The sequence below is a fragment of the Arabidopsis lyrata genome, assembly GCF_000004255.2.
Source record: "Arabidopsis lyrata subsp. lyrata unplaced genomic scaffold ARALYscaffold_8, whole genome shotgun sequence".
In the NCBI taxonomy this organism is placed as follows: domain Eukaryota; kingdom Viridiplantae; phylum Streptophyta; class Magnoliopsida; order Brassicales; family Brassicaceae; genus Arabidopsis; species Arabidopsis lyrata.
Genome location: NW_003302548.1, coordinates 19,486,079 through 19,500,672, shown reverse-complemented (window position 1 = coordinate 19,500,672; position 14,594 = coordinate 19,486,079). Strand labels below are relative to the sequence as shown.

The window sequence follows — 14,594 nt, the reverse complement described above, 5'->3', positions numbered from 1 at the left end:
GGAAAGTGGAGACAAATCGGTACTACGCCCGAAGCTGTATTTGCTGTCTTGTTCTTTATATTCTCTTTACTAACCGTTTCTCTTGTTCATGCAGATCGGAACCCGTCGTTTCTCGAAGACATTCCCGAAGGCTTTCTAGACCTCCACGACGAACTAATAGCTCGGAAGTGTGATTGGACGAAGCACTTTTCCCAGGAAAGGATTGAGAGAGCCTTGCGTTTGTTGCACGGAGCTCCCTGCCAGTCTTCTTCAGAATCATCCGACCATCGTTTAGATCACCTCATCGAAATGCAAGGAGCCGCGCAATCTCTGAGAGCCAGGAAGGCCGCTGAAAAGAAGGCGGCTAAGGAAAAAGCCGTTTTGGAGGCGAACTTCAGACCTCCTACTCCTCCCGAGGCCAACCTTGAGGTCGTCATGGATGCCGAGGCAACTGATGTACCTCGGGACATGGTTCCGATTGTTCCCAAGGTGGTCGGACACATCTCCCCTACGACCGACGTCCCCGAGGCGGTAGGGACTCTGGTCGTTGCTGCTCCAGTCGCCGAGGCGAAATCCAAAACTAGGGGAAAAAGACCCCGAGGCGATGGCTCGGGAGTCTCAAGGAAGGAGAAAAGGAGTCGTAGCGAAACTCCAGTGTACAAGGATAAGATTGCTTCGGCGAACTTTGTCGCTTCTTGCTCCGGGCCGCCACTGTCTGCTCCTGATGCCTTGTTGGAGGCTCAAAACTACTGTGAAACCGCTGCCGGGTTCTTGAAGGTATTACCGATCTGTTCTTGACCTGTTTTACTATCGTTTCCATGTAATACTTGCTAATAATTCTCGTTCTATTTCAGGCCTTCCATTCGATGAATTCCATGGTTTGGGCCTATGATTCTGGAGCTCGGAAGTCCGAGCTGGCCCGTGAGAGATCGGAGGCGTCACGAGCTAGGATCGAAGCTGAATTGTCCGAGGCGATCGCGGCTAAACAGGAGGCTGAGGCGTTGGCCAAGGCCGAGAAGGTGGAGCGATTGAAAGCATCTGAGGATAGCTTGCGGACTCAGAGAGAGCTTGAGGCCGAGGTCGAACGACTCCGTCGGTTATTCAACGAGGAGAAGGCTCTCCGGGAGAAGGAGATTGTCAGAGAAAGGAAGGCAGCAAAAAGGGAGTTCGCCGAGAAGGTCAATGCTATCGAGGCGAAGATGGACCAGTTAGGGGAGGTGTCCACGCGCTATATGTACTTGGTGCAAGCGCGGGCCAATGCCGAGCTGATAGCCGAGCTGGAGGAAGGAAAGAGGGTTGAAGACGAGAAGGCCGAGGTCCTTCAGTGGACTGCTGAATATGGGAGCGCCGAGGACGAGTACGTCCGTCTTGGGACCGAGCTGCGAGAGGACTTGAAGCTTCCTCCGGTTTCCCCGGATTCTGTCGATGACAGCTTCGGAAACCGTTCGATCGAAGGTACCGCAGTGGCGCTGGGTGTTGCCGACCAGTCCGGTTCGAACCGAGGTACCGAGGTAGCTCAAGTTTCGCCGGTTAACCAAGATTCGATCTGATCCCGAGATGTCTTTTTTGTTTTCTCTTTTTTTTTGTAAGACTTGCCTGGATGGCTTTATCCCTTGAATATTATGTCCAAGTATTTTTTCTTAAACATTTTTCCGAACTGGATTCAAACTAATGTCAAGTATTTGGTTTTATCCTTCGAGCCGAGAGCAAAAAGAATCATGCACCGGTGTTAAGTTAACCGGGTTTAAGAATTGCTCGTTGAGAAGTTAAATCCGAACGCCTTATCTTTCGAACCGAAAATGAAATGAATCGTGTACCATCGTTAGGATAACTGGGTTTTGGTTAAGTAGGACTAATCTTTATCGGTTGCGACCCGAGCCGATATAGTCGAAGCCAGTGCTTAGAAGCGGACTGGGGTACCAGTGTCGAAGTCAACTGGGTTTTCTGAAGACAATTTCTTTATGGCAGGATATCTCCGACCGAATCGTCTCGACTGTTTATATAGCGCACTGTAACCGAGGCGGTGCAAAGAGCTTTTTCTATCCGAGGACGTGGCCATTGTCCGAGCGAACTTTTAGCTTTATAGGTCGATAAGATGACCGATCAAATCTTCGAGGTGGGTAAGGTTAATAACCCGAAGGGTAAAGACTTAGGGAATTTGAAAAATTTAGTGGGAGTATATAAGTATACGGACCCACTCCCCCCTTTTTAATTAGGGGGGTAGCTGAACTCGTCCGAGGACGAGCTGCCTACGTACCCTTTGCAGGGATCAAGCCACCCCGTAGTTCGAGTACATGCGTACCTTAGGTTTTTAGCGGTAGTATTTCCTTAGATGCATCGCGTTCCAGGATCTAGGTACCGCTTTGCCGTTCATGTTGATGAGTTCGTAGACGCCAGGACGGATTACCTTTGCGATCGTGTAAGGTCCTTCCCAATTCGCGCCGAGTTTGCCTGCGTTCTGCTCGGTGGTATTCTGGAAAACTTTGCGTAGTACGAGATCTCCTTCGTGGAAACGGCGATGTTTAACGTGAGAGTTGTAATACCGAGCCGTTGAATTCTGATAGTTCTGCATTCGGATCAAAGCCGCATCTCTTCTTTCGTCAATTAAGTCCAGCTCGTCTAGCATCATCTGGGTGTTGGAATTTTCTTGCTCGGGGAGAAAACGTCTTCTCAGCCCCGGGATCTCGGCTTCGGTGGGAATCACACACTTTGTGCCGTAGACAAGGGCGAAGGGTGTTTCTCCCGTGGCCCGCCGCGGCGTGGTTCTGTGTGACCAGAGTACTCCTTCTAATTCGTCGGCCCAGCGGCCTTTCTTTGCGTCGAGGCGCTTTTTTATCCCGTCGAGAATCGTCTTGTTTGTCGCTTCGGCCTGTCCGTTCCCCTGGGGATATCGAGGCGTAGATTTGCTGAGGCGAATTCCCCATTTCTCGCAGAATCCTTCGAACCGCGCCGAAATAAACTGCGATCCGTTGTCTGTAACGATCTCATAAGGTATCCCGTGGCGGCATATGATGTTCTTCCAGACGAAGTTTTCGACCTGCGCGTCTTTGATGCTGGCGTAGGAGTCTGCCTCGATCCATTTGGAGAAGTAGTCTGTTAGTACGAGGACGAGTTTCTTCTGTTTGGAGTTGTGTAGAGGTCCGATGATGTCCATGGACCATCGCATGAACGGATAAGGCGAAGTGATGGAAGAGAGGAGCTCGGCGGGTTGATGAATGGTTGGTGCGTGCCTCTGGCATTTATCACACCGTTGAGAAAATTTCTCGCAGTCTTTGACCATCGTCGGCCAGAAGTATCTGTGGCGTTTGATCTTTATAGCCAGAGTTCTCCCGCCAGAATGGTTTCCACAAGATCCGCCGTGAACTTCTTCCATGACTCTCCGAGCTTCGTTTCCTTCGACACAGATAAGGAGAGGACCAGAAAATCGCCATTTAAAGAGCTCTCCGTCGATCAGAGTATACCGAGCCGCTTTGGCCTTAAGCTTCCGAGCTGCCCACTTTTCAGTAGGAACTTCTCCATCGGCAATGTAGCTTCGGATGGCTCCGATCCATTTGGCGTCGCTTCCGTATTCGGGCTCGGTTGAGTCCGTAGTTTGCTGGTCTAGTTGTTCGATGTCCATTTCTAGTTCTTCTGTCTCCCGAGCTGTTAGAACTTGATCCTTGCTATTATCTTCAATGCTCGGCTTTTCGATGAACTCAACCGGTATGATCCTCTTCAGATTTGGGTCGGAGGTTGAAGCTAGAGCCGCTAAGGCATCGGCCGATGTGTTCTCACCTCGTGGGATTCTGGTCAGCTCAAACTCTCCGAATTGTTTCACCAAGTCCTGCGTGAGAGCAAGATACGCTTCCATTCGTTCGTCGCGAGCCGCGTATTCTCCATTGAATTGATTAGCCACGAGTTGGGAGTCGCAAAAGGCTCGCAGCTTATTGATCTTAAGTCCCCGCGCCAGCTTAAGTCCTGCTATCAGCGCTTCATACTCAGCCACGTTGTTAGTCGCGTCGAAATTTAGCCGAAAGGATTGTTCAAGGATTTCACCCTCTGGTGATGCGAGGCGGATTCCGACGCCAGAACCTTGTTTTGAGGATGAGCCGTCGACGTGGAGGATCCAAACAGCGTTGGGTGACTCTTCTCGGACGTTCTCTGTTGGTAGCTCGATGATGAAATCGGCCAGGACTTGAGATTTCGCGCATGTTTTGTTTCTGTATTCGATGTCATACTCACTGAGTTCTACTGCCCACTTGGCTAAGCGTCCCGATTGGCTTGGACTGTGCAAGATGGTTCGGAGCGATACGGGCGCCATGACGACAATCGAGTGAGACTGGAAATATGGCTGTAGCTTCCGCGCTGACATTACTACGGCGAGGGCGAGCTTTTCAGTTTGCGGATAGCGTGTTTCCGCGTCGGTGAAAGTTTGCGAGACGTAAAAAATCGGCTTCTGCTCCCCTCTGTCTTCCCTGACTATGACTCCGCTTATAGCCGTGTCAGAGACTGCGATGTATAGGAATAACGGCTCGCCCGGGACTGGTTTCGCTAACACCGGTGGATTAGCCAAATATTTCTTCAGTTCCTGGAAAGCTTCTTCGCAGCGATCGGTCCATTCGAATTTCTTGTTCCCGCGCAGAGTATCGTAGAAAGCTAGGCATTTGTCAGTGGATCGCGAGATGAATCGGTTCAAGGCTGCGACTCTCCCGGTGAGACGTTGGACTTCGCGCTTGTTCTGCGGTGAGGGCATGTTTAGTAGAGCATCGATCTGCTTCGGGTTTGCCTCGATGCCTCGGTGAGTTACGAGATATCCCAAAAATTCTCCAGACTTTACCGCGAAACGACATTTTGCCGGGTTAAGCTTCATGTTGTGCTTGTTGAGCTGACGGAAACAGTCGCGTAGATGGGTTATGTGATCGCTTTCTTCAAGGGATTTGACTAACATGTCGTCGATATAAACTTCCATCGTCTTTCCGAGCTGTTCGGAGAACATCCTGTTGACGAGTCGCTGATACGTCGCGTCGGCGTTTTTGAGTCCGAAGGGCATGACTTTGTAACAGTAGATACCTCGGTCTGTGATGAATGCTGTCTTCTCGCGATCGTCGGGGTGCATGAGAATCTGATTGTATCCTGCGAAAGCGTCCATGAATGATAGCAACTTATTTCCCGCGGTTGCTTCCACTAAACGATCGATATGTGGGAGCGGAAAACTGTCTTTAGGGCAAGCTTTGTTCAGGTCGGTGAAATCGACGCAGACTCTCCACTTGCCGTTCTTCTTTTTAACCACGACGGGATTTGCTAACCAATCCGGATACCTCGCTTCAGAGATCGAACCGATCTTCAGGAGCTTTTCAACTTCGGCGTTCACGGCGTCTGCGCGATCCCGGCCCAATTTTCTTCGCTTCTGCTTGATGGGCTTGAAAGATGGATCAACATTCAGCTCGTGGCAGATTATGTCGATGCTCACTCCAGGTAGATCTTCAGCTGACCAGGCGAAGGTGTTGATGTTCTCTTTGAGGAATGAGACGAGCTCGGTCTTGATTTCCTCGCTCAAGTCGCTGCCAATTTCTACGCATCGTTCGGGCCGTTCATCGTCGAGGCTAATGGAGATTACAGGATCCGAGGTAGGCTTCTTCTCCTCGCGCGCCTCCTCGATCTGTAATTGCTATAACTGTTTAGATATAGCCTTCTCTTCACTCCGGCCAAGTTTTGATTTCTTGTGATTGGTTTCGGCCTTCGCTTCGGTGACGGGGTTTCGGAGTTTGTGTGCTGCCATGAAACACATCCGAGAATTTTTCTGACTGCCCCATATTGTTTTCACGCCATTAGGGGTCGGGAATTTGACACACAGATGATATGTTGATGCGACAGCTCGCATTAGATTTAACCACGGAGTCCCCATTATGACGTTGTAGATGGTAGGTCGGTCGGTGACTGAGAAGTTGACTATCTTTGTTACCCCGCCGGCTCGGACTGGTAGTTGGATGGTTCCAAGCGTCATCAAAGTTTCTCCTGAAAATCCGAGGACATGCCTCGGGGTCGGAACCACCTGTGACATGTCGATGTTCATTCGTTGGAGCGTTTCGCGAAAGTTCACGTCAATGGTGCTGCCGGTGTCAATCAACACTCGATAAATATCGTGGTCTCCTATCGCTAATGTGACGACGATTGGATCGTTATGAGGCATGTCGAGCCCGTTTGTCTCGCTTTCTTCGAATGTGATCACGTCGTTAGGTCGATCGAAGCGTCTTGTCCAGTTGCTAGGCGTCTCGGCTCGGCGTTGATAAGCTTTAATTGCCGCTACGGTGTCAGGACAGTATGGTGATCCACCCATTATGGTAAGAACCTTCTGTCGCGTACCATCTCGGTCTTCGTCTTCCGTCCCTCGGGTTCTTTTCTGAGACTCCTGGTTCCTTGGTTCGGGATCTCTTCCCGAGTTAGTCTGCTCGGGCTCTGGTTCTGGCTCGAGGTCCTTAAGAGGAACGTTTGTTCCGAGTTCTCCAGCTAGGAATTTGGTTGCTAACTTGGCTCCGAGGCTTCGGCATCTCGAGGTATGATGGCCAAAAATTTTGTGGTGTTCGCAATATTCTTGATCATTGCTCGGCGGCTGATCCCTTGTCCAGGTGAAGGACTCTCTTCCTCGCCCACGGCCTCGGCCTCTACCGCGGCCACGGCCTCGGGGCGTGTCAATCTGGTAGCTATGGTATCCTGAGAAATTGCGCCCTTCGTGATGCGTATACGTACTGCTCTCACGTGTCTTTTTCTGGACCGGAGGCGCCGCTTGGGCTTTCTCGGTTTTCTCGGCTCGGGGCGCCTGTTTTGTTGGCTCGTGCCTCTTTGCTAGTAGCGCCATTTCTTCTTCGTGGGCGACGAAATCCGAGGCTCGATGGAGCACGTCGCGAATTGTCGTTGGTTTAGACAGGTTCAACTCTTTCCTGAATTCTGACTTGTACCAGAGAGCTTTCTTCAAAGCCGAGAGAGCTGCTACATCTGTAATTCCTTCGACCTTGGCTAGCGTCGATTTGAAGGTCTTGAGGAAATCCCTTAGTGGCTCGGTGGGCTGTTGAGACAAGGACCATAGATCCGCGTCGGAAGTTCCGGGGTCGATGAGCACGGAGTATTGTTTGAGGAACAATGTCGACAGCTCGTCGAAACTATCAATCGAGTTTCGTTCCAATCTTGAAAACCACTCTAATGCGGGTCCTTTGAGGTGTTCCACGAACAGTAAGCACAGACCCGCATCCTTTTCTCCGGGCTTGAACCTGGCTCGGGCCACAGATATCACGAACGATTTAATGTGGCACTTCGGGTCGGTTGATCCGTTGTAGGAGTCGATTCTGAACTTTCCCAGGTTGGACATCGTCGTCTCAGAAATTCATTTGGTGAAAGGCGTATTCCGAGATTCTTCCAAAATTCGGTCGATGTTCGGCGCGGAGGATGAGACGCTATGTATCTGGGTTTTGACGAGCTTCATATCGGCTTCCGCCTTGGCTAGGGAGGCTCGGATCTTGCTTAGCTCGTCTTCTCTTTCGGATTCTTCGGCCCACCTTATGTTTTCCTCAGTTTCTTCATCGTCAGTGAGATCTGTTCGCTCGGCTGAGTTAGCTCCGGCTCGCGTACGTTCATCTTGCAGATCATCTGGCTCGTCCGTCAAGTCCACTGCGTCCGGCTCGGTGGGATCATCCTGGTTCTCGCGCCTGACAGGGTCGGCTCGGGTTGCGACTCTGGCGTTGCCGGTTGGTGTTGCGAACGTGAGTCTCGTTGGGTTGATGCCAGGCAAGTCCCTCCGAGCTCGTGGTGGCCGAGTTTGGAAACGTGTGGTTTTTTGTTGCCCGCGTGTTGCGATTTCGTCGACTCGCTGTGCCAAGGTTTGGTTGGCTTTCTCTTGGTCGTCAGTTTTCTTCTGGAATTTAACCATCAGATCTTTCAGTTCGGCTAGAGTCGCTAGGATCGTCGGATCGGCGGCTTGAGGATTCTGAGGGTTCGGAGGGTTCGGAGGGTTCGGGATTCCTCCTCCAGCTGGTGGTGTCTGACGACCGTCTTCGGTCATCGTCCTTTTCAGTAATCGAGTTCTGCGTCTTAGGGTAAGAGAATTCTAAAGTACACCCCACGGTGGGCGCCAAACTGTGGAAGTCGAAACTAACACAATCAAGATTTGTCTAGGGTTGTATTTTAGGGATACGATAATCGTGAATTCTCAAAGAACAACAGAAACGATTGATACCAAAGATGGCGTTCTTGATATTATTAATGAAATGACGATTTTGATCGTACAAGAGTTTGATCGTAAAAGAAAAAGTGTTTGTGCTGTGAGAGCTTTGCGTAGTGTAATTTCTAGAGCGATATTGCTTGCCCCCATCGTTCTAGCCTTGAATCTCTTTATATAGGGAAGACAAACCGCCTCTCCAGCGATATTCTCGGAAGATTTCCATTTACCTTGAAGTCGGCTAGAATATCGCGGATTAGGATAATTTCCTTATTCTTCGGAGTTTTCGGAAGATTTCCTGATTTGAGTTGATCCTTCGCGATTCTTCCTTATCATTTCCGAGATTATCGGAAATGATCCTTCTTTTTCGGAAATGACAATGTGCTTAGAAATGATACCTTTAAAGAAGAATATTTACTAAGTCTTTGCTTCGGGCGATGATGAAGACTTCGCCTCAGGGAACTTGTAAGACCGGCTCGGGTACACATGAAGGACTGGCTCGGGCATTCTAGGGTGGCTTCTTCGGGTGTCCCCGAGGCGATGGGCTCGGAAACTCCCGAGGCGACCAGGCTAGGGTACCCCCGAGGCAATTGGGCTCGGGTGCTTCTGATGTCTGCTTCAGGATATCCCCGAGGCAATTGGGCTCGGGTACCCCCGAGGCAATTGGGCTCGGGTGCCCCCGAGGCGGTAGAGCTCGGGTGCCTTCGTAGTCTTGTTAATGTATCCCCGAGGCGATGGGCTCGGGTATACTAAATCGTTTAGACAGATATCCCGAGGTGAATGATGCGATGCCCCGAGATGATCTCTGAAAGACTCCCAAAATGTTCTAAGTCTGGCTCGGCGCCAAAGGGTGAAACCGACCCCAACAGAGGCCGACTTGGCTTCTGGACTTCACAAGGAGCCATCGAAACATTGAGCATATTGTCTTCATAATCAACCCAAACCTGTAATGGGTTTCCACTCAAGAGGTTTATGCTTTCGTTCTTCCGCTTTATGTCGGAAAAGTAAGATGCCGAAGCTATTCCATCCGACAGAGGACTGTTCACATCAATCCCCACATGATTGTGGTCGATATCTTCAAAATCCGGGTTCCAAATAGTGTCAAGCTCAACAGCAAGCACATGAGAAGAGGGAGATCCATTTTTTGACACGTTGAAAATCCCCAAGTATCTAGTTGATTCTGCATGCGAGAAATCCATTGAAGGAGATACTACAAAGGCCATTCCATGACCGCCTTCAACTCCAGGCTGAGGCACCAGAGCGCAAACAAAATGTGTTGAGAAGGAGAGTGGTCTAGAGTTACTGAGCCCAATTGATTCCTAATAGAAGACATGAGCCCTTTGATGATGTAAAGCATTTGTAAGCTGCAATAATCCACTGGGAAGTACTCTTGCAGATCCATCAAGATAAAGATTTTCTTGGCCGCGGAAGTTTTCATAGACAAACCTTGTCTCTTGCTGGCTTGAGAGTTCAATCAAATGAAAAAAGGATATCTATCATTAGAATCTGAAACAACCCCCAAGTCATTGCTTATGATATGTTTTGCGGATTTTCTCTCAACTCCAAATGGTACATATCAAAACCTCGCAAGCTAAAGAAAAAGGAACAAAGAAGGAGTTGATATTTTGGTAATCCAAGTTTAAAGTATTGTTTGTTTATCCACGGGAATACCAGCATCAGATGCACTCGCCATTTTATCTCTTTACAAGCTGGACTCTATTAATGCTATAGTATTAGATAAATTAACAATGAAGCTTCATCTGAAACAATATTTTAACATAATTGAGCCAAAAAAAAAAAAAACAAATAATTAATGATCCAAGTTCAACCCAATGAAACTAGGCAATGCTGCATGTGGTGTACCCACAAACGGTAATAACGACGGGTCAAACAAAAATTAAACACTAGCTAATGTCTTGGACTAGCTGCTCACTAACTGTAAGTGGATTTTACTTCTACTTCTTCAACTTGAAGCTATCTTTTAGACTTTGACCCCAAAAAAATCCCTAAGATCTGTACTAAAATGTCCCCTAAAATGACCATACTTAAAATATTGGCTGTTGGCACTTCCCAATGCAGAAACAAAAAGCCATGTTTTCACAACAAAAGTATGAGCCAGACTAAAAGGAACAAGGCTAAGAAAGCCTAGCAAAGTCAAGACAGCTATGAATGTTCCCTAGATGACGAATGCAGTTTAAAAGGTTTGGGTCTTACCATATTAATTAACCTAGCTCTTCATGGAAAAACACAATCATCTTGGAAATAGACTAGAATCTGTCGAATTGCTATTTCCGCTCCACAGGTGTAGGAGAATTTATCTGACATGCACAACAAATAAAATTACTGAAGCTAAGCATGGAGTGAAGAGAATAAAAAGACAATGTGACAGCAGGATATCCGCAGTTAAGAAATGAAGATAACAGATGGAACATCTTCTTCATTGTTTGGCTATGTAGATAGCCACCAAGGAGAGACTAATTAGATTCCAAAAAGCTACGTATCTTTGGGGCTAGACATTGTATCGGATCGAATTAGTTTTGTTTTATACACAGCATTAAAAATTCAACATTGAACCCAAAATCATATATAAAAACATATCCAGGAGTACAAGTTGTGATATGAGAAATTGAGAATTGTATAATCATTAGCTGGATTATACAATGAACAAACTGATTTTGTTGGGACAAGTGAGACAGATGAAACAATATTGAGAGCTAATGATATCTGCTTGCTTGATATGTACATCACGAATTTACCTCTGACTGCCGATGCTGGAATTATTGGACTGATGATCTTCTGCAGGCAATGTGACCGTTTTGACAGCCGGTGAGGGCTTCTCTGGTTCTGCAATTATGTGAAGAGAGTTCTTAGTGTCTATTGTCTGCCCCCATGGCTGATCTGTTGACTGACAAGCATAAGGTGAGTGATTGGCCGAGGAAGAAGACATAGAGGGACCTGACCAACTCCATGAAGCAGATGAGACTACAAGGGAGGATGCATCAACCAGAACAGGAGCAAATGTGCCAATCCCCAAAGTGTATGGAGAGAAATCTGGCAAAGGTAGGTTTTTGTTTAGGTAAAGGACCACTTGTTCCATTGTTGGTCTGGATTCTGGCACTATATTTGAACAGAGCAGACCCAGTTTCATAACCATCTCGACTTCCTCGGCTATGAATTCACCTCCCAATCGCGGGTCAGTAGCATCAAGCAAAGAATCCTTTTTCCAGCACTCACAAACCCATTTGATCATATGTCGTTTCTCAACTTGCAACTGCGGTTCCACGGGCCTCCTCCCACAGGTTACTTCAAGCATGAAAACACCAAATGCGTAAACATCAGTTCCAGTGGAAGCTCCCATTGTGATTAGCTCCGGCGCCATGTACCCTACAGTTCCCACAGCTGCTGTTGTAGCTGCATTGCCTCCGTGCTCATGAAACCTGGCCATGCCAAAATCCCCTAACCTTCCATTTAACTCCGCGTCTAACATAATGTTGGAAGCTTTGACATCTCGGTGCAGGACAACTTGGTCGGCACCTGTATGCAGGTACCAGAGAGCAGAGGCTATGCCCTTAACAACCACAAGTCTTTGTGACCAAGAAAGAACCGGTTTCTGGTCATCAAACAAATGCTCGTCAAGACTACCATTGGGCATGTACTCTGAGACAAGAAGAAGTTCTCGTTTTCTTCTGCAATACCCAAACAGTGGTACAAGATTCCTGTGTTTCAGACATCTCATGCTCACGACTTCAGCCACAAACTGCTTCACACCTTCATCACCATTATGGGACACTCTCTTCACTGCTATTTCTCTGCCTTGTGGCAGATTTCCTCTAAAAACTTCTCCAAAACCTCCTTTTCCCAGAAATTCATCTTTGCTGAACCCCTTTGTTGCTTTGAACAAGGACCTGTAAGAGAACCGATGCGCATCAAACTCCTTTTCCCATGTTTCAGATACTTCTGCATACTTGCGTCTCCTGCGGAAATAAAGCCCTGCAAGAGCAGCCAGCACCAAAATAGCCAGACAAACGGGCAGGAGAATAATCAGTGTAGATACTTTCTTATGTGGAGCTCTAGGATGAGGAACTTGAGGAAGTTTTGAGATATCAAGTCGCTGCAGCGATCCTCTGCCAGTGCTAAAACTCCACCAGAGAATATATTGATCACTGATCGCTGTCCCTGTTGCTGCAGAGAACCCAGCAAACAGACTTGATCTATTTGGAAAAAGTTCTGTAAGGTTGATGGGGTGTGATAAAAGAGGTCGAGTTGGCTTCTGGACTTCAAGAGGAGCAATCGACACATTGAGCAAAGTGCCTTCATAATCCACCCAGACCTGTATAGGGTTTCCGCTTAAAAGGTTTAAGCTTTCGTTACTCCCTGTCATGTCGGAATAGTAAGATGCAGAAGCTATTGCGACAGATATAGGACTGTTCACATCAATCCCCACATGATTGTGGTCGATATCTTTGAAATCTGGGTTCCAAATAGTGTCAAGCTCAACAGCAAGTACGTGATAAGAGGAAGATCCACTTGTTGAAGCATTGAAAATCCCCAAGTATCTAGTTGATTCTGCGTGCGTGAAATCCATAGAAGGAGATAATACAAAGACAATACCATGGCCGCCTTCAACACGTGGCTTAGGCACCAGAGCACACACAAAGTGTGTTGAGAAAGAGAGTGGTCCAGATGAACTGAACTCAATTGGTTTCTTGTGGAAAGCATGACCCATCTGGTGCTCTGAAGCATTCGTAAGCTGCAATAAACCACTGGGAAGTACTATTGCAGATTTGTCAAGATAAAGATTTTGTCGGTCGAGGAAGCTTTCATAGACAAAGCTTGTCTCTTGTTGACTTGATAGAGAAATCAGATGAAGAGAAGAGATGATCAGGATCTGAAGCAACCAACGAGCCATTGCAGATGATGAACCAGAGAGTCTGGATCTGATGTGGAACTCAAGACGGTGCACCTCGCAAGCTGGAGAAAAAATGAAGAAAAAGAGGATGTGAGCTACTGTTTTGGTGATCCAAACTTTCTAATAATGTTTCTTTAATCAAGGGAATCACCTTTGCTTTACAAACTGTACTCCACTAACACGATTATATTAAAAAGATAACTATAAAGCTTCAACGTGGTTTTCAAAATATTCTGACGCAATATTTTAACTTATATGATCTCTCAACTTCAAATTTTAGATAGACAACGCAACTGCTGCATGGAGGTACCCTGGAACAATAATAATGCGTATAACTAACATTTATAAACTCCTTAAAATGTGTGTAGGACTAGATAGCGCACCAACTTGCATTGGATTTTTCTTCTATTTCTAATTGAAGCCATCTTATAAGGAAGCAGACAAATAGATATATTTTAAAAAAAAAAAAAAAACATATTTTACACATGTCCTTGACTTTTCAGGCGCAGAATGAATAAAAACCCCAAGTTTTGTAATGATATCAACACCATTATTAGCCCGACCAAAGGGAAGATGCCTAGGAATAAGCCTGTCCTATATATACGTAACAACTACGAATTTTCTTTAAATGATGAATATGAAAATTGATAGAAAATATAGTTAGGTCCTACCTTGTTAACCTAACCCTTTAGGACTTGTTAATTCAGCTCTACAGGTGCAGGAGAATACATCCTCACATAAATTACAATTCAAACTAAGATTGGAGAAAAGAAAATAGACAACAACTGTAACATAAAGCTCTCTCTTAGACAAACTAAATCCCGAAGAGTACTCAATGACTATAAACTTAATTACTAGCTAGCTACCTGTCTAAGCAGCAGGAAATGGTATTTATTTTGGTGAAAATCCATTAATGTATAGAGAAAATCAGATAAGAGATCAGTGGTCAAATACCTGCACCTTGTGTAGCTTTGAACATTATCTGGATAACTGCTAATGAAGGAAGATTCCAACAATCAGCAGAGGATATATATAGGACATGTTTCCAGAATAGGAAGAAGTCATGCGACTTGAAAGAGAATGGTTGTCAGTTTTGACACACCAATTGTGCAAAGCAACCTTAGTTTCAACTTCTTGAGCTGAGAAATTCAACTCTCAGTCTCAGATCTAAACCATTTTCCAACACTTGTAAACGGTCTGCCAATTAGCATCCACAAAATTTCTTCCAAAAGATTAGTTTTCCGCAGTTGACACACTTCCTAGCTAACAATTGCTCAAAACCAGTAAATTCCAGAATTCATGTTTAATCATCGATACCAAGCAGATAAAGGAAATTCACCTTTTCCGGAACCCTAATCGAGAAAATTCCGCTCAATTCAGAATTAAAAAGTGTCTTTCTCCTGTCTACGGCCGTATCGAAGATGTGAGACTAACTGAGAAGAAACTGTAATTTGAGAAATCCTCTGGAGTGAAATTGGGTGGGTAACATTGTAAATCACATAATTAATGGGGTTGGGG

The 14,594-nt window shown here is 46.6% G+C and overlaps 2 protein-coding genes across 8 annotated transcripts; one reads left to right on the top strand and one right to left on the bottom strand.

Moving 5' to 3' along the window:
- The first annotated feature begins 288 nt into the window (after positions 1 to 288).
- Positions 289 to 1,529, top strand: LOC110225804 (uncharacterized protein At3g60930, chloroplastic-like). Its single transcript, XM_021015813.1, has 2 exons — positions 289 to 756; positions 834 to 1,529. Exons 1-2 carry the CDS (start codon positions 289 to 291, stop codon positions 1,527 to 1,529), a joined length of 1,164 nt encoding a protein of 387 aa, XP_020871472.1.
- Positions 1,530 to 9,040: 7,511 nt separating this feature from the next.
- Positions 9,041 to 14,593, bottom strand: LOC9300754 (L-type lectin-domain containing receptor kinase I.9). Of its 7 annotated transcripts, none has more exons than XR_002332229.1 (4): positions 14,031 to 14,533; positions 10,924 to 13,138; positions 10,382 to 10,485; positions 9,041 to 9,628 (listed from the first exon to the last, which is right to left on the bottom strand). XR_002332229.1 is itself a non-coding variant. In XM_021026848.1 (3 exons), exons 1-3 carry the CDS (start codon positions 14,053 to 14,055, stop codon positions 10,482 to 10,484), a joined length of 2,244 nt encoding a protein of 747 aa, XP_020882507.1. In that variant the 5' UTR covers positions 14,056 to 14,533; the 3' UTR covers positions 10,149 to 10,481. The 7 variants fall into 7 exon arrangements, 4 of the variants coding, with proteins under 4 accessions (XP_020882507.1, XP_020882498.1, XP_020882514.1 ...); XR_002332231.1 differs by having other exon boundaries at positions 9,041 to 9,624; XM_021026848.1 differs by lacking the exon at positions 9,041 to 9,628 and having other exon boundaries at positions 10,149 to 10,485.
- Position 14,594: the final 1 nt, after the last annotated feature.

Coding starts and splice junctions, on each gene's coding strand:
- LOC9300754 (XM_021026848.1), bottom strand. CDS start 14,055: ATGTTCAAAGCTACACAAGGTGCAG. Junction 13,139..14,030: donor CAAAGCTACACAAGGTGCAG/GTATTTGACCAC, acceptor TTTTTTCTCCAG/CTTGCGAGGTGCACCGTCTT.
- LOC110225804 (XM_021015813.1), top strand. CDS start 289: ATGCAAGGAGCCGCGCAATCTCTGAGAGCCAGGAAGGCCGCTGAAAAG. Junction 757..833: donor CCGCTGCCGGGTTCTTGAAG/GTATTACCGATC, acceptor GTTCTATTTCAG/GCCTTCCATTCGATGAATTC.